The 23,836-nt window shown below is 42.6% G+C and overlaps 1 protein-coding gene and 1 long non-coding RNA gene across 2 annotated transcripts in view; one reads left to right on the top strand and one right to left on the bottom strand.

The window, feature by feature from the left end:
- Positions 1–23,836, bottom strand: part of LOC149311412 (dystonin-like) — a 401,747-nt gene that overhangs the window by 339,158 nt on the left and 38,753 nt on the right. Inside the window, 1 exon segment of the mRNA XM_089531013.1 lies at positions 12,473–12,683. Coding sequence (XP_089387139.1) covers positions 12,473–12,683 — 211 coding nt within the window.
- LOC149311413 (uncharacterized) lies at positions 13,244–22,535 on the top strand. Its single transcript, XR_016281792.1, has 3 exons — positions 13,244–13,413; positions 18,938–19,059; positions 22,406–22,535. It is a non-coding gene; the product is annotated as an uncharacterized LOC149311413 (long non-coding RNA).

Here is a 23,836-nt window from a genome sequence, read left to right as displayed (position 1 = left end):
GGATAAATCATTCTTGTTCTTTCCCGCACTATCCACAAGCTTCTGCCATATTCATATTGCTAACTTAAAGCACCTAATCCAAGTTCTTCTTAGAATAATGCAAGACCTTTATAAAGCATTTTATACAGGAGGGAGCACATAATCATATATGCATATGGAGACCATCGCTCCCCAGTTCGACAAGAGATCTGCATCAGTTTGTTTTGCCAATGCAGATGTGGATCTAGGTGCATATCTCCATTCATACTGTAAGGATCATCCAAGTTCTCATGAACTGGCCAGACAGATCTTTTGATATTAACAGGGATGTGCATTCAACAACATGGTAGTTAGGTGAGTAGCCTCCTAGAACTATAGCTGCGTCAGGACCAGCAAAATTTCCATCAATGTCCTTCATAGTGAACAAGTGAAGAGTGAAGGGGAGACATACCATCTCTAGGCATGCAGTGAATATGAACTGGGGCTAAGTCCTTGGTGAGTGTCTACGTGCCTCTCAGCATTTGGAGATGCATGTCTCAATTTCATACTTTTAATAACTGTTGAGGCATTGGTGTTTATATGTATAGAGAAAAACAGTTCTGAACTTCATCTGGACTATGTGCATGCAGCTAAGGATGAGATTCTATGCACATTTGGCAGGGAATACATCCCACTGGGCACAGTAAGACTTATTTCCATGCAAACAAGCAAAGCACTGTATGGGACTGGTTTTAATTTTGTCATGATAGGCCCTAAAGGAGAAAATCTCTAGAATAACAGGCACCGAAGAGGAGGCCTAAAGGGGTTCAGTGATGAATGCAAGCCTGGGAGCAAGATATTTCAACAAAGTATCATTAAAATTTACTAAGAGGTTCATCTTCAATCAAAAAAGGGCAACGCATTATTTTATATTGTATCTTGATCACAACAATCTTAACATTCCCTAAATATTATAAATGTATTGATGATGCATCTACACAATATATACATTTACTGTATATTCTTTGATTCTCCAAGCATATTTAGCCTAACAATACCCAGCTGATAGCAGGCTAATGCTTTTAAATTGTTAGACGCTGCACATGCTCCATAGCTACACCGACACAATTGCCCATGGACACAAAGGAATCATTAAAAATCTTCTAAGGAAACATAAATTGTAAGTCAAACACATTTGGAGTAATCTACCAGCTCCAATCAATTTTTAAGACCAAATCCAAAGATGAATATGAAAATAATTTTTCCAGTGATAAACAGCAAAAATGAAAGGGAGCTAGATGACAAAATGAAACTATTCTATTCACATTAAATTAGGTACATTTCATCTAACGCCTTACTAAATTTGGGATAATTTATCCTATGAAATCTTTTGTGTTATTAAGGAATTACTACCAAAAATACCCTTGCCCTGCAGGCAGTTCAACCAACAGCAAGTAGCAAACATGAAACATGCATACAGTAAGCAAGGTTCTGCCAAACTGTTGGCATTGAGGCATAATGATCAGGTAATTGTTACTTAATAGTTACTAATTGTTTGCCAAAAAAAAACCCTTTGATAGGGCTGCCCTAAGTCAGAGTTGACAGGAAGGTACATATCAACAATTGTCATAAACATTGTTAAGATGAAATCCACTTATCATCCCAAATGAACATCTAATAGACCTAAGTATATTTCCATATGACACAGGATGAGAGAATAGTGAAAGTGATTTGTTTCCATTACAATACAAAAAACAGCAACACTGGATTTTAATAGAATCTGACACTTGTCTCCACTGAGTTAAATGATGATGAAGAAAGTGGCTCGTATTGTTGTCCCTACCAGCCTATTGCAAGATGCAAAGTCATCCTCCCAGCCTCAGCTGACAAAAAAAATATAACAGGATGGAGTTTTAGGACCAGATACATACTCCAACGGAAATAACCTTGATAGTCATTTTATTCTAAACTTTCTCTGCCATAAATACTTTAAGGCATTTTATTTATTTATTTGTTTTTGCTGCTATCTGTTAAGAACCCATCCTTCTGCTGCAAAGTCAACAGTGCACCAGGTCGCAAGCCACACACAACCCAGTCTGGCAGTAGTAATCTCCCTGAGATCACAGCAGCATCCCCTCAAAGAGAAAGCAAGGGCTGTGGCTCTTAATTGCTCTGAGTGGAAGGAGGGAGGGAAGAAATGGAAGGGAGAAAGAAGGAAAGAAGGAAGGAAGAAGAAAGGAGGGAGGGAGGACGGGAGGAAAGAAAGAAAGAAAGAAAGAAAGAGGGAGGGAGGGAGGGAGATAAGGAAGAAAAGAAAGGAGGAAAGACAGAATAAGGGAGGGAGGGAAGAAAAGAAAGAAGGAAAAACAATAAAGGAGGGAGGATGGGAGGAAGGAAAGGAGGGAGGGAGGGAGGGAGGGAGGGAGGGAGGAAAGTGGAAGGAAATAAGGGGAAAGAAAAAGGGAGGAAAGAAAGAAAGAGGCGAGCAGGCAGTGACCTTGCCTTGTACAAAGGCCCCTAGTCATGCCAAGGCAAGGGCTGTCAGGGTGCCCCTAGACTAGCCTGCCTGGTGTTTACTACCGCCTGCCCCTGAAAGAGCCAAAAGTCCCCCCTGGCCCTCCTCCCTCTGCCACCTGTTTCCCCTGCCTGGCTGCAAGCAGCCCCCAGAAGCTATTTTAAGGCAAGGCTTGAGCAGCGGGCAGCCGGCAAATCCGTGGCCTGGGTTTACCCTGGGGCAGGACGTAAGCTGCTCCACCGTACCTTTGTACCTCTCCAGCACATCTTCGTAAGCCTGCAGGTACTCCTGCTCCTCGGTGTAGAAGTGGGATGCAGCAGATGCAGCAGGGGAGAGATAGGCAGCCATGCTTGGAGGGAGGGCTGACAGCCTTTGATGCCCAAAGCAGCCTAGGACTGAGAGAGGCACAAAAAGGCTGGCAGGAGGAGGAGGAGGAGGAGGAAGGGGCTGTGTCCAGGCGAGCTGTCCAAGGAAACGCCCCAGACCCCCTGGACCCTCCCCGGGCGGTGCCACAACACGTGGGAGCCTCCAATCCCTTGCTTGCTTGCTTGCTTCCCTGCCTGGCTTGGCTTACATTGCACTGCATTCTCCCTCCCTCCCTCTCTGCCTCCCTCCCTCCCTCCTTCTCTCTCTCTCTCTCAGGTTTCATTTGTAACTCTGGACTTAGCTTCCAAGGAAAGAGAGATGGAGGAGAGACGCAACCCCTGCTGGAGGTGACCCCCCCCAAGGAGGACAAGGGACCCACAAATGGAGGACACCCCCAAGGGAAAGGGAGGGCAGGGCCAGACACAAAGCTGGAAGCACTCACTGGACTTTATCACATGAAGGCGATTGGGAATTAATTAATTAATTAATTACTATAATTTATTAAACTCTATTTATTTATTTATTTATTTATTTATCTATCCATTTAATAAAAAACATTTACACAAACATTGACTCAACACATATACTCATTCTTACCTAACAAATAGGACAAAATAAATACATTAAATAGTATCTAAACACTATATATACATTCGATGAAAGGAGAAAAAGAAAAAATCCCACACAAAAAGAGAAAACACACACACACACACACACATATATAATACCAAAAAAACCCACAAAAACAAACAAAATAAAATTAATCGATATGACAGAGGTGGATTTATTGTCCCAAAAAGAAAGCATAATAGATAACTGGAAAAGAATGTATATGAATATTTAAATAATAAATGGGGAAATATAATAAATATAAGTGCATTGGAAGAATGAAGAGGGAAAAGAACGAACAGATACCCCTTTCTCAAAGAAAATGGAATACTTCAGGAAGGGTATTGACAAAACGTAAAATAAGGTCATCATGTATTTAAGAATAGGGTAAAAAAGTATAAAATAAGAAAGAGGGCAAATCTTTTCATTAATCTTTATGACTCCAAATTGAAAACTAGGTATACAGATGATATCGTTACAGTTATGATTTGGCTGAAGGATGGTATCAGGAAGTAACGAAAGTGTGTTCCCCCTCTTTTTTCTTTTTTTTTAATTAAACTTTATAAAGCACTGTAGATAAAATAAAACAAAACAAAACAAAATGGACCTGCCAGTGGCATATGTTCTAGAAAATATTTTGCTTCATTTGTGGGATGTTTTAAATGCGCTTTAATCTCTCTTTAATGCCAAAATTATCCCCTGTGGGATAAAGTCCCTAGAAATGGTTAAACCCCACAAATCTTAGTCAGGCTCCAAATGCAAGGCATTTGGGGATTCCTCCTGGAGAAAAGAATGAAATGGAGGACAGGTCCTGGGGAAAAAAGAGTACCTGGTAACCCTGGCGAAACAGAACCAACCCTCTGGCCTGGTTTTAAAAACACTTAATAAAATTGTAAACACATGCTTCTTAGTCATGCTCCAAATTGAGGACGATTTGGAAACCCTCCTGGAGAGAAGGCTTGAAATAGAGGACAAGTCCTGGAGGAAAAAGGAGGATGCCTGGTCACCCTGGTGAAACAAGAACCACAGTCCTCTGGCCTGTTGTTTTTTTTTAAAAAAAAACACTTAATATAAATATAGAATATAGTCTTTATTATGGTCATAGACCACATAATATACATGGATAAACCCATGCTTCTTAATGATGCTCCAAAGGGAGGACCTTTTGGACTCCCTCCTGGGGAAATGGAGGACAGATCTTGGGAAAGAATGCCTGACCACACTGGCAAAACAGAACCAACCCTCTGCCCTGTTTATAAAAACACAATATAAATACAGAATAGAATACACTCTTTATTGCAGTCATAGACCAGCACATGATATGCATATATAAACCCATGCTTCTTATATAATTCTCCACATGGAGGACTTTTTGGAAACCCTCTTGGAGAGATGGCTTGAAATAGAGGACACATCCTGGGAGGGGAAGGAGGATGCCTTCTCCTCTTGGCAAAACAGAACCAACCCTCTGGACTGGTTTTAAAAACACTTATAAATATAGAATAGAATAGAATAGAATCTTTATTAAGATCATAAACCAGCACATTACACACACACCTGCTTCTTAGCCCTGTGCCAAATGGGGAACATTTCAGAATCCCTCCTGGAGAGCAGGCTTGAAATGGAGAACAGGTCTGGTCCTCCTGGTGAAACAGAACCAACCCTTTGGCCTGGTTTTGTGTTTTTTTTGTTTTTCAAAAAAACCACATAATATAAATATTTCATAGAATCATAGTATTGTAAGGGGCCATAAATCCATGCTTCTTAGTAATGCTCCAAATGGAGGGCATTTTAGAATTCCTTTTGGACAGAAGGCTTGGAGTGGAGGAGAGGTCCTGGAAAATAAAGCAGGATGCCTGGTCACCCTGCCTCCAGCTCCTGCTCCATTCTCCTTCTCCCAAGGATAGACCCCCAGATCTCTTAAAACTCAGCCTGCCCCATCAGTTCTCCTTTCTGCAGCAGCTCTCTCCAATCCTTTATCTAAAGGCAAGATTAGGTTAATTGGGAAGGAGGTTTATTATTTCGGAGGCTGCATCAGCACTGCAGAAATAATACTAGCGCTTGACACCACTTTAGCTGCTATGGCTCATTGTTGTGGAATCCTGGAGTGTGTACGTAGTTTAGTGAGATATTTAGCTTTCTCTGCCAGACAGCTCTGGGGCCACAACAAACTACAATCCCATTGCACTGAGACATGACAGTTAAAGTGGTGTCAACCTGGATTACTGTATTATTTCTGCAGTGCAGATGCAGCCTGGATCAACACGGACTGGGTTGCACTGCAAATCACCTATGTGGCCTGCCTGCTGGGTTCCCTTTCAAAAACCACACTAAGGCTGTGGCCACTGCAAGGGTTCAGATGGAAAAGGAGATCCTTGCATTCTCCTTCTAAGTCCCTTGAGGAATATTAGCATAACATCCCCAAAATGTAAATCAGAAAAGACTTGAAAGTACATAGCAACAAGTCTGAGCCTTCCAAAAATAGCCCTGTCTTCTCTCTCCCTCTGCCCATCCTGTTATGCCCCTGCCATCCTGTGTTGCACCGGTGCCCCATCTGCCCCTGGTTGGACTGCTGTGTCATCCTGCTGGCTCAGCTTGCCTTCTGCATCTTCCTCTCATGTGTGGTCCCTTGTTTTCAGCATGACAGCCCCAGCAGGGAGCCTTTTACGACCCTCCATCCCTTCCTCCTGCCTTTCCTCTGCTTTAAACAGCTGCTCCTGCCCCTCTTCACTCTAACAAGGGACCCAGCGCCATCTGCCCCTCACACCTTTGCGCCTGGTTATTTCCAAGGTACAAGGCCGGTGGTGTGTGTGTGGAGGCTCCCTTCTGGACAAACAGAACAAAAAGATGCTAGTCCATCTAAGCACTATTATGCCACAATCTCTGTACCCACCTTAAAGATGGTGCCAGGTCTCCCCTTTATTATCATGGTTTTGGCTGCTAAGAGACTCAAGGGGGCTGCCCCGCTCTGGAAGCCCTGTTGTTTGGTTGCTGCTGTTGCTGCTGTGTGCCTTCAAATCCTTTCTGACTTACGGCAACCCTAAGGTGGTGAACGTAACATGCAGTTTCCTTGGTAAGATTTGTTCAGAGGGAGTTTGCCACTGTTATCCTCTGAGGCTGAGAGAGTGTGACTTGCCCCAGGTCACCCCAGTGGATTTCATGGCCAAGCTGGGAAATGGGCCCTAGCCACTCAAACCCCATCATTCTGGCGCTCTCCCACACACATACATTACACACACACACACACACATTTGTGTTGTGTGCCTCCAAGTCATTTTTTACTTATGGCCACCCTAAGGTGGAGAACCTGTTGTGGGGTTTCCTTGGCAAAGTTTCTTCATAGAGGTTTTCCTCTTGCCATTCTGAGGCTGAGAGAGTGTGACTTCTCACCTAAAGTCACCCGTGGGTTTCCATGGGAGTTTTTTTTTTATATACCGCTATTCCAAAGATCATAGCGGTGAACAGCAAGTAAGCTAATTAGCAAGTAAGCTAATTTGCCCCCAACAGTCTGGGTACTCATTTTAGCGACCTCGGAAGGATGCAAGCCTGATTCGAGCTTGGGCCCTTTTGCTGGTCTTGAACTCGCAACCTTGTGGTTTTGAGTGAATGGCTCATTTGGAGGGTTCATTTTTCAAACTGGCTCTGGCGGGTTGATTAAATATACTCCCTGGTTATATTCACACACACACACTCCTGCCTTTCCTATCCTGTCCTTTTATAACTGGGGAGAGGGCTGTGGGTGTTGTCGCTCTCGTGTCTAGGCCTTCTCCACTGGCAGTGCTTTCCGTCAAGCCAGACAGCCCTATTCAGACACACTGAAGAAGAAGAAGGGAGGGATGAGAGCATACAGACATCCCTCTTCTATCTCTCATCCTGATATATATGTGTGTGTGTGTGTGCACGTGTACATTTTGGCTGGCCCAATAAAGGTATCACTGTCATGTGGATTTTGGATGATGCCATACCGTACTTTGCTATGAAAACCAGCCTGCCACAGTGGTCTGAGTGTTGGCCTATCAAGTTTATCACACGAAGGTGATTGGGAGTTTAATCCGTGAATATGCCGGAAACTTCACGTAATTACGCAAAACGATTTCACACAACATCACACAAAACCGGCCATTAAAGTGATCACAAAGAAGCATCAACGCACATCTTTTTACTTTCAGGATTTCCGTGACAATGCATTTCCAATATCACTTTATTTACGCAATTGTGTGTGATGATCATTCATGCAATTACTCATCATTTTTGCTTCATTTGTGGGATGCTTTAAATGCACTTTAATCTCTCTTTAATGCCAAAATCAGCCCCAGTGTGATAAACTCCTATGACTCTGGAGAACAGGGTTTGAATCCCTGCTCGGCCATGTTAAACCCATTGGGGGTGGTCTCAGGCAAGTCACACTCTCTCAGCCTCAGTGAACAAGACTGGCCAAGGAGAGTCCCTGATACTGTTGCGTGTCGTGTGCCTTCAAGTCCCCCACAGTGAACCTGTCATGGGGTTTCCTTGGCAAGTTTTGTTCAGAGGGGATTTGCCACTGCCTTCCCCTGAGGAGGCTGAGAGTGTGACCTGCCCAAGCAGAAGCTTAGGGGGCTTGATTTCAAACTAAGGTGGGTTGGCTAAATATCCTTCCTGGCTATATTCCACCACACACACACACACACAAGGCCCACCTAGTTTTTGTTATGTCCCTTCAAGTCGTTAGTTCTGACTTAAGGTGACCCTATCTCGGGGCTTTCCTTGGCCAGGTTTCTTCAGAGATTTATACTTCTGCCTTCCCCTGAGGCTGAGAGAGTGTGACCTGATCAAGGCCAAGTGGGGAATGGATTCGAACCCCAGTTCAGCACTCCAACCACTACAGAACGGAATGGATCGATATACTGAATATTCCTCCTGTCTCTTCCCACCTTTGATGATGATAAGGATATTTTAACCATTATGGGAATGTTTTAAATTGTGCTTATTTTAGTACGCGGGGATTTTATTTGTTTAAGAGAGGGAGGAAGGGGATATTTATGGGGTTATTTTGTAATGTATCGATTTTATTTATTTTATTTTATTTATGTAGCTATTTGATTTTTTTTGTTTTGTAAGCTGCCTTGATCCCTGGTGGAGAGGCAGCATATAAATAAACATGTATTATTGTTATTATTACTATTATTACAGATTTATTTTATTTTATTTATGTAGTTTTTTTGTTTTTTTGTTTTGTAAACCATCTCAATCCCTGGTGGAGAGGCAGCATAGAAATAAAATATTATTATTATTATTATTATTATAGAAGGCTGGCTCCATTAAGTTCGTCTTAGGGTGTCAAAAATGACTTGCAACAACAACAGCAGCAAGTAAACAACCAAACAGCAAGCACAGCAAGGGAAAGGGCCAAGAGCCAAAGCCCTGCTGCTGCTGCTGCTGCTGCAGGTGTCGCCGCCTGTCTCACACAACGCAGGCAACAGAAAGGACAACCGCGCATGCGCTCTCCGCCTTCCCTCAGACAGGCCCGGTCCTTATGTCCCTGCAGCCGCGCGCGCGCACCCACATACACAAAGACGCACGCGCCCGGGGTACGCGCGCCAGAGGGACCCGGGCTCAGCTCTGTCTGTCTCTGTCTCGCGGGGGCGCGCTTGTTTGGAACGCTTGCCCTTTTTTCCCGCCTCCTTTTGCAGCAGCATCACCAACCAGCGCAAGCCCTTTTGCTCTTGTTCCCCAAAGGCAAGGAATGGATGCCGCCCCCATAACAATGGAGGACCAGGCACTGCACGATGGATGGAGGCCAACTTAATGGAGACAGCCTTCTCTAATAATAATAATAATACATTTGTATTTATATGCCTTCCAGGGGGAGAGAGAGAGAGAGGCTAAAAAATGATGGAGGACATGGCCAAAGGAAAGCTAAAAAACAAAAAGCACTCTAATATGAGGATAAATCCATGTTTCTTAGTGATGCTCCAAATGGAGGACGTATTGGAATCCCTCCTGGAGAGAAGGGTTGAAATGGAGGGCAGGTCTTGGGAAAGAATGCCTGGCAAAACAGAACCAGCCCTCTGGCCTGTTTTTTAAAAAACACACTTTATATAACTACAGAACAGAATAAAATATTTATCGCAGTCATAGACCGGCACATAATATACATATATAAACCCATGCTTCTAAGATAACTCTCCACATGGAGGACCGTTTGGGATTCCTCCTGGAGAGAAGGCTTGAAATGGAGGACAGGTCCTTGGGGAGGAGGATGCCTGGCCACCTTTAGAGCAAACAGAACCACAATCCTCTGGACTCCTTTTAAAAAACATTATAAATACAACCTTTATTACAGCCACATAGACCACCAAAATATACATATGTTATACACACACACACACACACACACATATATATAATAAAATATACATATATTATAAACATAATATACATATAATATACATAAACACAACATAATATACATTATATATATATATATATATATATCCCTGCTCCAAATGGAGGATCCTTTGAAATCCCTCCTGGAGAGAAGGCTGTAAATGGAGGACAGGTCATGAGAAAGGAGGACACACACACACACACACACCAGCAAAATAGAACCACAACCCTTCGGCCTCAATAGTCATTTGCCAAATGCAGGACATTTGGGAATCCCTCCTGGGGAGATGGCTTGAATTGGAGGATGAAATAGTAACAGCAGCTTCACATTTATATACCGCTTCATACCGCACTGAGCCCTCTCTAAGCCGTATACATGTAAGCTAATTGCCCCCAACAAGTGGGATATTCATTTTAGCAACTTCTGAAGGATGCAAGCCTGAGTCATCCCTGAACCCCTGGCTGGATCAAACTCACAACCTTGTGGTTTGTGAGTGAGTGGCTGTAGTACAGGCATTTAACTACTGTGCCTCCTGGGCTCATTTCCCTGGCCACCCTGCCCTTCCTCTCCTGTCTCCAAGTTGAAGCAGGTTCCCCACCACAAATACAGAAGGGGAGGGGGGTTGAAAACCCAGTGCAACCACCACCAAAGGCAAAGTGGGCCTGGGTGGGCGCCTCACCCTCTCCTAGTCCCTCCATTCCTCCAGCAATTCCCAGGATCTCATGGGGAGGCCGGGGAAATGAACAGAGACCGTTTCCAAATCTATTTTCCAAGGGTGTTTGCAGTGGGTCCCAAAGGACCAGGCAGACAGGGTGTCCAGGCATCCTCCTTTCCCCCCAGGACCTGTCTTCCATTTCAAGCCTTCTCCAAGAGAGATTCCAAAATGCCCTCCATTTGGAGCAGGGCTAAGAAACATGGATTTACATTTATATGAATGTCCTTAGCTTTGGCCTCCATTTTTTCTTGGATGTCCCCCATTTTGTGGTGCCTTGTCCTCCTTTGCTGTTAGGACATCTGGTCACCTTTCAGGCAGAACCTGCCCTCCCACCCTCATTCAAGATATTCCTCCAGATTCCCAACCCTTGCCTGCCTGTTTGCTTCCATCACACCTTTCTACTTTCCTTTCCAGCTGCAGAAGTTCTGGAATCTGTTTCCAAATCTGAGCCCTAGAAGGATGAGGATGCCCCTGAGCATGTGCAAAGTGCCTTTCCCAAGTCAGCACACCCATGCAGCTCCACTCAGGACAGCACAACTTGGGTCTGTTCCAGCCTTCCTCCCCAAGTCCCACCTTCCTATTTTCCATGAGTCTGTGTTTTTTCATAAAGGGAACTAGTCTGACTGCTCCTTTGTCCCCCAAGGGCTGCAAAATCCATTTCCCTGGTGTGAAATATTTTATTTGATTGATAGACTGGTTTCATTTTCATGCCGCCTTGCTCCCAGAAAGGGACCCAAAGGGGCTCACAAAATAAAACATTTTTAAAACTTTACAGTAGGAATTTTCAAACAAAATCAAAACAGCATAAAATAAGGGCAGGGCAGGCATCTCCTTCCCTCTCTCCTCTGAATAAGTCTGACCCAACACCCAGGTTTTGCTGTTAGCGGTCAAGTTACTCTGCCTTCTCAGTTTGCAGCTGGGTTGGCCCAGCAAACTCTGTGACCTATTTCAAAACCAATGGCAATCAGCAGCCAGTTCTTTTGCCGCCCAGTAGGGCCTCTTTCCTATATTGTTCAGAGGAGAGGAGCGGAAAGAAAGAAAGAAAGAAAGGACAGCGCCTCTCCAGTGGCTTGGCCCCAGCTGGTTTCCAGAGTACACAAACATATGCAGGAAAAGTCTAACACAGCCAGGCCAGCTCAGAGAATCAGCTCAAGGGCTATACAACACTCCACTCCTTCTGAACAAATCCACAGCCCTCAAGATGCAATGGACCGGGGCAACTGTGTATCTCCATGTACTTTTCCTCCAAAGTAAACCGTCCTGCCCTCAAGGGCTTTACTTCTCAGGGAGTGAGGCAGAGCATGGTGACCAGATGTCCTCCTTTTCCAAGCCAAGTCCTCCATTTCAACCTTCTATCCAGGAGAAATTTCAGCTTTTATTTTGGCACATCCTACATTTTTATTGAACATCCTATGTATGTGGTGCCTTGTCCTCCCTTGACATCTGGTCACCCTGGATGCAAACTGCACACCCTGAGTGCCAGGGAAATGGGACAAAGTCATCCTCCTTCACCACTCCTCGGGAGACCCTCCTGCGAAGGTTTAATGCAAGCACTTGCTCTTATTGCAGCTGAGTCTCACTCCCCTCCCCATGCCAAAGGTCATAATCCACTGAGCCGGAAATCATGGCCAAAGAGCTTAGTCACCCACCCAGAGAAAGCCAGTCTTGGAGGACTATGTGTGGTTCTTCCCCCACTCCACATTAACAATGAGCTTGCAAATTTTGTAAGCACTGACCAGAGAGTAACTCCCATATACATTCTGCAAATGTTCCCTCAGAGTAGACACCATAGCATTACAGAAGCAGTCAACCTGGCTCTCAATCTGCACTCCTCTTTTTAACACACAAGTACACAATAATACCCACACGTGGGTCCAGTTACTCCGCTTTCCCAGCCACCTGACCTTCCTCACCCATCCTTTTCATGCATCCCTGGTCTTACCGGCTATCCTGAGTACAGCTCTCTCGGCTGGATCCAATATTGATCCTCCCTGAATCTTCCTCTTGGATCGCTCATGTTTAGGAAGGTTCCAAGGCAGGGTGTCGCCGGGAGCCGGAGACAAGGAACCAGATTTCTGGCTGAAATCCTCATCGTCGTCGGAGAAATCCGCAGAGGATGACATGGAGCATCTGTAGGACGTGTTCCCCGAACTCTGGAGGAAGGGAAAAGAAGAGAGATGTAATAATAATAATGACAATATTTTTTTTAAAAGCTGAAGCCAGCATAGAAACTAGCATCTCCTCACAATAAGCATGTACTTTTGATGTTTTGATCACCCTCTAGGAAAATCGATCCCAAATGGATTGAACAAAGCTACCCGCCCTGAACTACCATAGGCTAGAGGATATCCATTTATTTCTTTTTATAGAAAATAGATTGCTCACCATCGTTGTTTGTATGCTGTTGCTCCTGAGTTAAATTTCCACAGCCAGCAATGCTGGAGAGACAGAGAGAAGAGGAGGAAGAGAAGCAGGAGGGAAGGTAGCTTAGTGAAAATGCATTTGTGGGAGGATGAGGTGGCCTGGCCTTCTGGCCATCAGCAAACAAGGGTCCTCTGGAGTTGCCCGACAATCAAAGCAGAAGAGGAAAGCAGTGGTGGTGGTGGTGGTGGCGGGTGGGAGGGAAGCAGAGCAGGAAAGTGATGCATTAAAGAAAGAGAGGATGTGGGAGGGGGGGAACAAGCTTGCCGGCTAGCAGTCAATAGCATTTGGCTCCCCCGCCAGGCCAAAGGAAAAGATGTTCCATCTCTAGGCTGCTGGTTCAATCATTAATGAAGGATGGGGAAGAGGAGGGAGAAGAGAAGCCAGTCCCCATCACAGGTCCAGGATGCTGCTGATGCTGCTGGGGCTTCGCTATTATTGCATGTCCGAAACCACACCCTGGTAAGTCTCTGTCTCTCTTTTTGGGAGGCACCTCCCTTTTCCCTTCCTTTCTGGAGGCTGAACTTGGGCCCAGTGGTCCTTCTCTGGCTTTGGGAGGCAGGGTGCCGTCCTGCCTTCTGGCACAAAGGGTGTCTGGCACAGGCGAGAGGAAAGGTAGCTCGGGTTTATGATGCTGTCCAAAGAGATGGGGGGAGTGATGAAGGGAAGGAGAGCTGGCCAGAGGCTTTCTAGCTGCCTCCCAGCAGGTGCTGATGCTGTTCCTGCTTCAGCTGACAGGAAGGTAAACAAGTCCTGATGCAGCAGCTCAGGCAACAAAGGCAAGGAGGACCTCTTCCTCCTCTCCTTCTTCAGCCCCACATGGAAAACAAGGGATTCCGCCCCCCCAGGCCCAGAGTGGCCAAATGTCCTCCTCACACAAAGGAGGACTAGGCACCGTAAAATGGAAGGCAATCCAGAAAAAATGGAGGGCCTGACCAAAGCTCAAAACACTCATGTAAATGTGAAATCATGCTTTTTAGTCCTGCTGCTCCAAACAGAGGGTGTTTTGGAATCCCTCCTGGAGAGAAGGCTTGAAATAGAGGACAGGTCCTGGAAAATAAAGGAGGATGTCTGGTCACCCTGGTGAAACAGAATCAATCCTCTGGCCCATTAAAAAAAAAACAGTACAAATATAAACCCAAGCTTCTTAGTCCTGCTCCAAATGGAGGAGATTTTGAAAGTCCTCCTGGGCAGAAAGCTAAAATGTAGGATGTGTCCTGGAAAAAGAGGACAGCTGAGCACCCTGCCCCAGGCCACTAAGAAGGGGAGGTGAGGGAAATGGAAACAAGGGATGATGGGAAGGGGTGCCCATCAGTGCGCCTCTCGGACCCCTGCCTTTCCTGACAAAGGCTTTCAGCCCACCTGACTGCATCCACACTGCAGAGATAATCTGGTTCGACACCACTTTAACGAGGCATGCCTCCATGCTATGGGATTCAGGGCACTGTACTTTGTGGCACCAGAGCAAGGCTCTGAGTAACGGGCTGGGGATTGCAGTCTCACAACAGCTGCGTGTTTCACAAATTTGAATGCAGAAAGAGAAGCAAGAGAGAAGTTCTGCCTGTTATCAAGGCAGCAAGACAGAACAACAAACTGCACTGCCGGGATTCCATAACATGAGCCATGCCCATTAAAACTGGTATCAAACTGGATTATTTCTACAATGCAGATGCAGCCTAAGAATGGCTGCTCTTGCTTGGTTGGGATACTGCTCTCGCCTCTCTGTGCTGTGTCATCTCAACCCCAGCAGCCCTGAAAGGACAGGCTTTGAGAGCACTGTTTTTGACCCGTTGTTATTATGACCTTCATCTGTTTTCTTTCTTCTATCCTGTATGGTTTACAATATAAATTCTCTGAACTATTATGTGTTAGATGGGACCAGCATGCCACTGGCGGTTCTTCTTTGTCACGTGGAGAACCTTCTCAAATAGGCTTTGGAGTGTGGCACCAGTTCTGTCTTGCTGCCTTGATAACATGCAGAGCTCCTCTCTTTCCACATCCAAAATTGGGAATCCTGTAGATGTTGTGGTACTGCAATCCCCAGTGTTACTCACTACTGGCAGCGCTGACTAGGGGCTGCCTCTGGTTTGTTGTTGTATGCCTTCAAGTTCTAACCTATTTCATGGGGTTTTCCTGGCAAGTTTCTTTGGGGGGGAGGGGGTTGCCAGTGCCATACTCTGAGGCTGAGAGATTGTGACTTGCCCAAGGTTGCCCAGTGGATTTACATGGCTGAGATGGGATTTGAACTCTGCTCTCCAGAGTCCTAGTCCCAAACCAGTACACCACATTGACTCTCTGGAGGGCCACACAATTCCCAATCGATGCTATGCCACAAGGTTGCCCCTTGGCCCTTTAGAGCTTTTCATCTTCATCTCTCAGGCGCCTCAGACAGTACATCACACCAGTACTAATATGAAAGTCATCATATACAGGTCATTTTAAAGACTTTTTGCACCTAATAAGCATATGGCAACTGCCTCTTCCCTTTCATACATAGATGAGCAGTAATTCTTTCACCATGTTCTTTTCCTCTAACAGAGGAATGTGCCAGTCACTTCTGGGTTATATTTTTGCATGTTTTGGTATTTTCTTGGGTGTGGTCTCCTCCAAAAGAATATTTGAATGCAGAACAGGAGTCTCCTGGAGCAAGGTGCAATTAGTTATTTTGGAGGTGGCTTGGTTTTTTTTTAAAAAAAAAAAATAGGTGGATGTTAGGGAGGTCTAGGGACCTGTGGGCCTAACAGACGCACCCCTATGGGCTGAATGCATTCTGGGGTGGGGGTGCAATTCCTACCCCTGCTTTACTAAATGCCTTAATTTTTGTTTTTCAATTTTAGACTCCCACTTTGACATGGACAAGCAGTTGAGACCAAGTCCTCTTGGCCCATAAAGTTTCCAACTGCTTCTATGAGTGCAAAGTCCAAAGTTGTTTTTTTTTAATGCATTGGCATTTGGACATCTTAATATATTTTTTTAAAAGAGGGATAAATATTTCCACACTAGTCATCACTAGTTTCTGCCCCTTTATATTACTCTTGTTATTTTAAGGAGATGAATAGGCTTCTCTTCTATTACAAGGCTATCTTTACTGCAGTCATGCCATATGTCTTTCAGTATTGTAATTCACCACTGTTTTTTTAATGGGAAAACAATGGCTAATTTCAAACAAAAGAGAGGAAATGAAGCTCATGTTTGTCTAGATGCCCTAACTCTGGGCTGGATAAAAGTGATGTAATAGGAAAACACAATAGAAAGACTATAGTACCACTGTAAAGTAAAGTTAAAGTGCTATAAATTATACAGAAAACATATCCAGGGGTAGTAGCGCTGGCCTTTAGTAAAATACAACAACATCCAAAATCCACAAAATAATGATACCTTTACTGGAACAATCAAAAGGCACAAGATACATTTTGCAAGCTTTCGAAGTTCCAGCAGCTTATTCTTCAGGCAAAGATGTTAAAAATCATAGAGAAGAGGGGGGAAATTAAGACGTTAGTCCTCCTTCCAAAAAGAAGAGATGCAAGTTGCCTGTTTTGTGAAGCTACAAGCTCCTTTGTTAGGCAGAGAGCACTCCGTTTCTAAATAAGTTCTCCATGTCTTTGCATCAGGAAACACTTTTTAAGGTACTGTTTTGGTAAAACGTAATTCAATTTTTTTTGCCAAATGTAGTACATTTTTTAAAAAATGTTTTACTTGTGTTGGAGACAGAAACCTTAAATAATCAGGTCCCAGTCCACTGGACCTCTTTAGGTTTCCCCGATGCAGCTAAAAAGCAGTACCTTACATCCAGAAGACATACCCAGAGTCTCAAGAAGAGCATCTCTTTTTCTCTTGCTAATGGAACTTTATTTTTTTATTTTTCGAAGTACCCCCATGGCCAGGGAGAACAGGATCCTGCCTGGGCGAACGTCCTTCCAATAACACTAAACTAAGAACAGCCACATCTTGACAAAATGCAGGCTTGCGACTAACATTGTCTTAATTTTTTCCCCTCTTGTATGATTTTTAACATCTTTGCCTGATGAAGGAGCCAGTGAAGCTTTGAAAGCTTGTAACATGTATTATGTGCATTTTGGTTGGCCCAATATAGGTATCACTGTTTTGTTAATTTTAAATAAATTATACTGTTATCCTAAAGGAAAATTTCTCCCAGACTATACACTTACACTAAAGTACCACCTTCTCCCATATTTACCCTAAAGAACCATCTTCTTGCCTATTAGCAGAGACTATAACCTGGGTATCTCAATTTTGAAGGTCAGGTTGGTGATTACCTGGGGTACAGCCTTTTCTGTAGTGATATCCCAATTAAAGAATAAGGTTCCTGGAAATCCTTGTATAGTTTAGCACCTTCTCATTTTTGGCCTTTAGATGACATTTTCAGATACTTTTGTTTGGCCAGATTTTTGATGAATGATAGTGCTCCCTAGTGATGTCAACTGTTTTGTTAGCCATGGTTTTATGAGACTGTATTGTTTGGAAGCTGCTTTGATAACCCATTATGGAAGAAACGTTCGTCATCAGTGTTTGAAATAAATAAAATTATTTTGCTGATGGTAGTAGTAACTGCCATATAGTGACCCAATACAGTTGTTCTATATTTAAAATTTAAAGGGCTAAGAGATTTACTTTTGTGGCTCATACCCAAAAACAGAAGAAAACTGGCCTAGAGAAAGAAAGGGAGGGTAGGCTATGTTGGCCAGGCTATACTGAGATGGTTCGATGAAATGTGATTAATGAAGCAGACTGATATTCCTTAAAAGACTCAAGAGCTTCTACTCATTCCTTCTGAAATGAAAAAAATGGAAGAACTCAGCACAGGAGGATCCCAACTATTCTTATATCTCTTACTACTTTTAGAAGCTATTAATAATGGAGGGATGATTGTGGCAAATTCATATCTTTATAAAATCCCTGGTATGTTTAGATTATCAAGTTTATTATATAAAATTCTAAGCTTTTAAAATATATGTGCAGATTTTCTTATGTGACTTGATTAATACTGTATTATAGAAACACACACGCACGCACAAACACACATGGATCTTTAAAAATATTGAATATGTCTGTGTAGATATGTTCTAATTGATATATGTTCTAATATGCAATTTTTTGTAATTATTGAGTTCTGCCTATTTATTTTTGCCTTAGCAGTCAAATTGGCTAAGGGTTTTCATTTGGTTCAGTATTTATTTTATTTTTATTGTTTTGCTTATGTCAATTTTTGAATTTTAAGATCTCAAATTGAAACATTACATATTTCTTCTACTCCTCTAATATATTCATTTCTTTTCCATAATCATGTTATTTTAATTTTTTTCATCACTTCAAGGCAAAATAAAGATAGCATCACAGCTTTGATCATGGCACCACAGGGCTTATTTTTAGACTCAGCAATAAATCATTTAGACAGGAAGAATACATGAAAAGATTAAAGAAAGCCATGAAGCACGGTAGCTGAACAACCCTACCTAGTAGCATATTGCAATAGCTTGTGTACCACTTCCCTCTGCTGGATATGCCTGACCTCAGCTATTTATTCTTTAGTACAGACAACATCCTCTCTTGGCTGGCAAGCTGAACAGAATAAAAAAAATTAACATTTTTGAAGCTCTTAAGGAGCAGAAAGCCTTTTCCAGTTAATATTTATTCACTGCAACATTCTGCACATAGCTGGCACATTCTGCAGCCCATTACAATTTTTCTTTTCATGTTAAAAGAATTAATATGTCATCCATAAAGGTGTAAATATGGTATATTATGCATTACACTTTGCCTAAATATTCTTAAAATGTCCCCCGGCTGTTGTTTCACAACTAGTTCTGCCTTCTCTTTTTAACAATGATTGATTAGGGATACATGTGCCTGTACAGCTTCGTTCATCCATCCACCCACTTGCTCTCCCCCCTCTCTCAATCTCTCTCTTTCTCTCTGTGTGTCTCTCACAGACACGTATACAAACATGGTCTGCTTTTATTTTCAGACAGCAAATGAAGTACTTTCTGGCTGACTGCCATATCTCAAACCAGAAATTACAGAGCTGGGAAAGATGCAGAAAATAACAACTAAATAATCAGGCGTCTGGAGAAACTCTTAAGAAGAAAGGTGACAATGTTTAATGTTTTATTTGATTCAGAAAAAAAAATGTGTACATGGGAGATACACTGTGAAAATTTTCACACTCTGGAAATAGTCTCTCTTTTCCTTTCATGGTATTAGTACCCAGGTAATCCAGTGACAAAACCTAAGGAAGAACTTCCTGATCAGAAGTATTGTTTGGAAGGTGGTGGGGTCCCTTTCCTTTGGAGTTTTTAAAGCAGGGTTTGGATAGTATATTCTAGATGCTTTAGCTGTGGAAGCTGGGAGTAGATGGTCCTTGAGATCTCTTCCAGCTTCCTGAATCTGCGAAGATAAATGGGGAATGGGGCTGTATCTGTACTGCAGAATTAATGCAGTTTGACACTACTTTAACTGCCATGGTTCAAATCTATGGAATTCTGGGATTTGCAGTTTTGTTAGATATTTAGCCTTCTCTATCAAGGAGCTCAGGTGCCACAACAAGTTACAAATCCCAGGATTCCATAGGACAGAGCCATGACAGTTAAAGCGGAATCAAACTGCATTAATTCTGCAGTGTGGCAGCAGCCTGAGAGATCAACAGAAGGATTTATTCATGCCATATGTAATTAAGTTAGGATATTTTCTATAACTGGAAGTAGTGATGACCACCAAGTTAAATTACTGTGAAAGGGATTTACACAGATTAATGGAAAATAAGGCTATAAATGTCATAATAGCTATAAATTTCCTTTAAGATCAGAGAGCGCATATTTCAGAATATCATTTGCTGGGGAACAACTGCACTAGTGGGCCACTACCATTATATCCTTCTTGTGGGCTTTCTATCAACATTTGGCTGGACACTATGGGAAACAGGATGCTAAACTATATCAGGACTATGTTTTGATCCAGCCAGGATCTTCTTATATTCTCGCAATTTTGGCAGTTCTTTCTAATTCTGCAAAAATCTAAGTACTTAAATTAAATACATGAATATCTCAGGATTCTACTCCATATGTCCTATAAAGGACACATTGGCCTGTTACAGACTGCCAAAATAAAGCTGCTTCGGGTCTCTTTAGAGGTATGCTGTTTAAATTATGCATGCATCCTAAGAATCTGGAAGCTTCACCAAAGCTGCACTCCAGTGCTTAGGAATGGAGTGTGGCTTTGGCGCGACCTCTGGACTCTTAGGACCCATGCATTATTTAAATAGCATACCTCCAAAGAGACCCGAAGCAGCTTTATTTTGGCAGTCTGTAACAGGCCATTGGCACAGACAGAGCCAAACATATGTTCTGGTGAAATATAACTATGTTTTTTAATAGTCTCTTTTAAAAAGGGAGGGAGAGAGTCCTCAGCATGTAGTTAATTTGATTTAAAATGTGGTGCTGAAAAGATAAAAAAAAACTACACTGCCAGGCTACCAAAGAAAGACCAGAAACTATAGTGTACTGAGGTAATTTTAGATTTGTCCCTGTTCAGATGATAATGAGAAACATTTCCCTTATGTCCCTCCTGTGGATTCCAGAGTTGGATCCCAGAGTTCTACTGCAGAGGTTTCTACTACTAAAACCAGCATCACTGCCGACAGGGTTTGTAAGAGGTTAGAAGACTTCCTATTCTTGCTCTTCATATATTTCAGGAATGTTTCACATATTAAATGGAATTATGAGGGCCTACATTTTCACAAAATGTAGCCAGACATATCTGTCCAAATGTTTAGGCAAATATCTCTTATGTATACGCCACCATTTAAGTACAAGCAGAGGGTCTCAAGTTCAGTCTCTAGCATTTCTAGGTCTAGCTCAGAAATTTATCCTACATGAAACCCTAGAATGCCATTTCTAGTCAAATGTGGGCAATATGGGGCCAGAAAAACTAATGACATATAGTGTGGCGTTCTGAGTTTACTATATCTTTGTTACAAACACATCTGTAATAGCTGCTTTTTCTAAATGATAAAAGGTACTGCATGTCCTTCACATCGCTTTCACAGAAGACTGGCATGTTCCTTGGAGTTATACCCAAGCTTAGTTTGTTGGAAAATATTCATTGTGCTTATTAATTTGTATCCTGTCATACTATATATATAATACAGAATGGCATTCATGGAGTTATCCCCTTTTCACCATTTTACACCGAACACTCAGTGAAAGTCATGAGATTTATAACAGAGTATGACTCTGAACAACATTCCCACTGGAGGGATCATCCTCCAAAGATGAACTACGTCTTTCTGGACCACATGCCACACACACACACAAAAAAAAAAAACATACTGTACCACTCTAACCAAACCTAGACCCTGGGAAAAAGGGTTGAGGTGGTCTCACCCCACTGGTCAGAGAGAAAGGCAGGGCCACATCCCAGAAAGAGAAAGTAGCACTGGCTGAAAATATGGGCATGGCTAGCAGCTTCGCAAAGGACTACTTGCTTGTGTGAACACATGCTCTCAGTAACAGGCCTCCTTGTGAACATGGTCTTCCTCAATGCTTGTGGATAACGCCTGGGCTAAGCTGTGAGATCGTGAGCTTCTAAATCTCAATTCTGGATAAAGAACACTTCTGGAAGTAATGTCTTATACCACTACTAAACCTTTCCTTTCAAGCCCTTTCCTTGATGTCTGACTCCATGTCTTTTGCACTCTTATTGTGCTCAACCTTCAATTACCTTGGGACTGTATCTCTGTATTGCCCTTATCTGGTCTCTTGTACAGCCAACCCTGCTCTTAGGACTTACCCAGTCTGTGGTCCTATCCAGAACAGACCACTGGTTCACAATATGCTAAGCACAAAATTACATTATCTGTGTTTCATTTTGAGAATTCATGCCTATAGACTAAACCTTTACATTCCCCCAAAATAGTGGTACTAATTACAAGCCTTCTATCTTAATAACATGAATATCTTATGGCATATTCTTCTCAATAATAATAATAATAATAATGGCATATTTCTGACTCTGGAGTCCATACCCATATTGTAGATTTGTTTTTGTTTTGTTTTTTAACTAATCTGGCAAGAGAACCCTTGTGATTTACAAAAACACAGGTAGAACAATTGTCCATTTGGGCAAAAGCCAGGCATCATTGTGCTAATTGCTTCTCAGCAGCATTGCTGTGATTTGCTTTCCAGTTCTGGATTATGTGGTGCTGGTTTGCTTTGACAAAATAATAAATCATGCCAGGGCTCAGCCAAGTTTTCAGAAGTTAATAAATAATCTTTCTCTATGTTAGTGATATTTCCTAGTATAAGGAAACTCCTTACAGCATACCATGCAATCAAGCAATGAGTCACAACCTTTCACTATAATGCAAATAAATATGAGTTTAATATTGCCAATTTGTTTTCTAAAGCCAGTCATTCTCAGTTCTTGCTTTACTCTACAGGACTACAGGCTGGATCTATGGAAGTGCAGTTTTCAGCTTATGCACTGATGTTTTCCCATCACTTCCTTCCCACAAAACTTCTGAAAATGTGTCAGGGAGCATTGCGCCAGACACTCTAGAACAGCATGCAATGATGGTGAGGATACAGTGGAGTGGAGAGACTGGCAAGGGAGCACCCTGCATGTGCAAAGGCATCTTTCTACTCATCAGGCTTGGATGCAGAGTGTGTGTGTGTGTGTGTGTGTGTGTGTGTGTAAAAATGCATACATGAACACATAGATAGGCCAGGAATTATTATTTTTTAATTGAAAAAAAGGTGTAGATCCAGTGGTTGTGCTCTTGAGAGAGATTAAAATTCAAATGTACCAGCAAACAAAGAATATTTTTGGTACCACTTTAGTGGCATCATTTTCACTTATCAACAACTCAAATTACAAGCAAGGGGTTTTTTGACATCTGGGCTTCATTTTTAATGTTTTATTCTTGAAATGAAATTCTAGTTCTTTCTTTTAAACTGTGTTACCACACACACAATTAATTCAGAGAGCATTTTCCAGTTGTTGAATGGTAGTAGCTTTAAAGTTTTAATGTGGAGAAATGAGTCTTCCTATTATCAGGGTCCTATATAGTATTTACATCTGTTAAATCATTTAGAAACATCGTAGCTTAAAGAGTTCTTTTTCCTGTTTGAAGGAACACTGTTAACATGACACAATAGAATATTATACTATCTACTCATTGCTTCAAGTAGTACTGCAGGAAAAGGAAACATCTGTTATTGAATGCCTAGTCTTTTTCACATCTCTGAGACAATTACTTTTGTTAACTGTGTGATGGAGAACCAGAACAACAGTAGGAACTTAGGGGATGTGTGCATTTTGTATGCTGTTGTTTCTCCTACTGAACGTTATCTGCAACTTTATAGGAGCATCTAAAGTGCTTTACAATTCAGTCAGACCACTGATCCTTCTATCTCAATACTGTCTACCAGGGTTGGAAGATGCATGGGCCTCCAGATGTTGTTAGATTCCAGTTCCCATCGTCCCTACCCAGCATGGTCAAGGATCAAAGATAGTGAAAGCTAGGCTCTAACAATACCTGGAGCTCCCCCAACACTGGTCTACATTGACTGGGACTGAATACTGTAGTTTAAAAGGGGCCTGCCCTAGTCTCACCAGAAGATGCCAGGGACTGATAAACAGGACATGCTACACGCAAAGCATATGATCTACCACTGACTATATGCTCTTTCCACAGCATAGTGCCTTGTAAGAGGTAAATCATGGCCCATCTAGCTCAATATTATTTACACTGACCACAGTGTATGCTACATATGCTAGTTAAGTATACTTTAAGTATACTTAACTAAGTAATCTCTCCTAGGCCAACCCCACCACATCATTCACCTTCATTGTGATTAAGCAGTGATCA

Source organism: Sceloporus occidentalis, unplaced genomic scaffold (genome assembly GCF_023333645.1).
Source record: "Sceloporus occidentalis isolate IW3139 unplaced genomic scaffold, rSceOcc1.0.p SCAF_6, whole genome shotgun sequence".
Classification (NCBI taxonomy): domain Eukaryota; kingdom Metazoa; phylum Chordata; class Lepidosauria; order Squamata; family Phrynosomatidae; genus Sceloporus; species Sceloporus occidentalis.
Note: the sequence above shows the minus strand (reverse complement) of the source record. Positions and strands in the feature narration are given on the sequence as shown.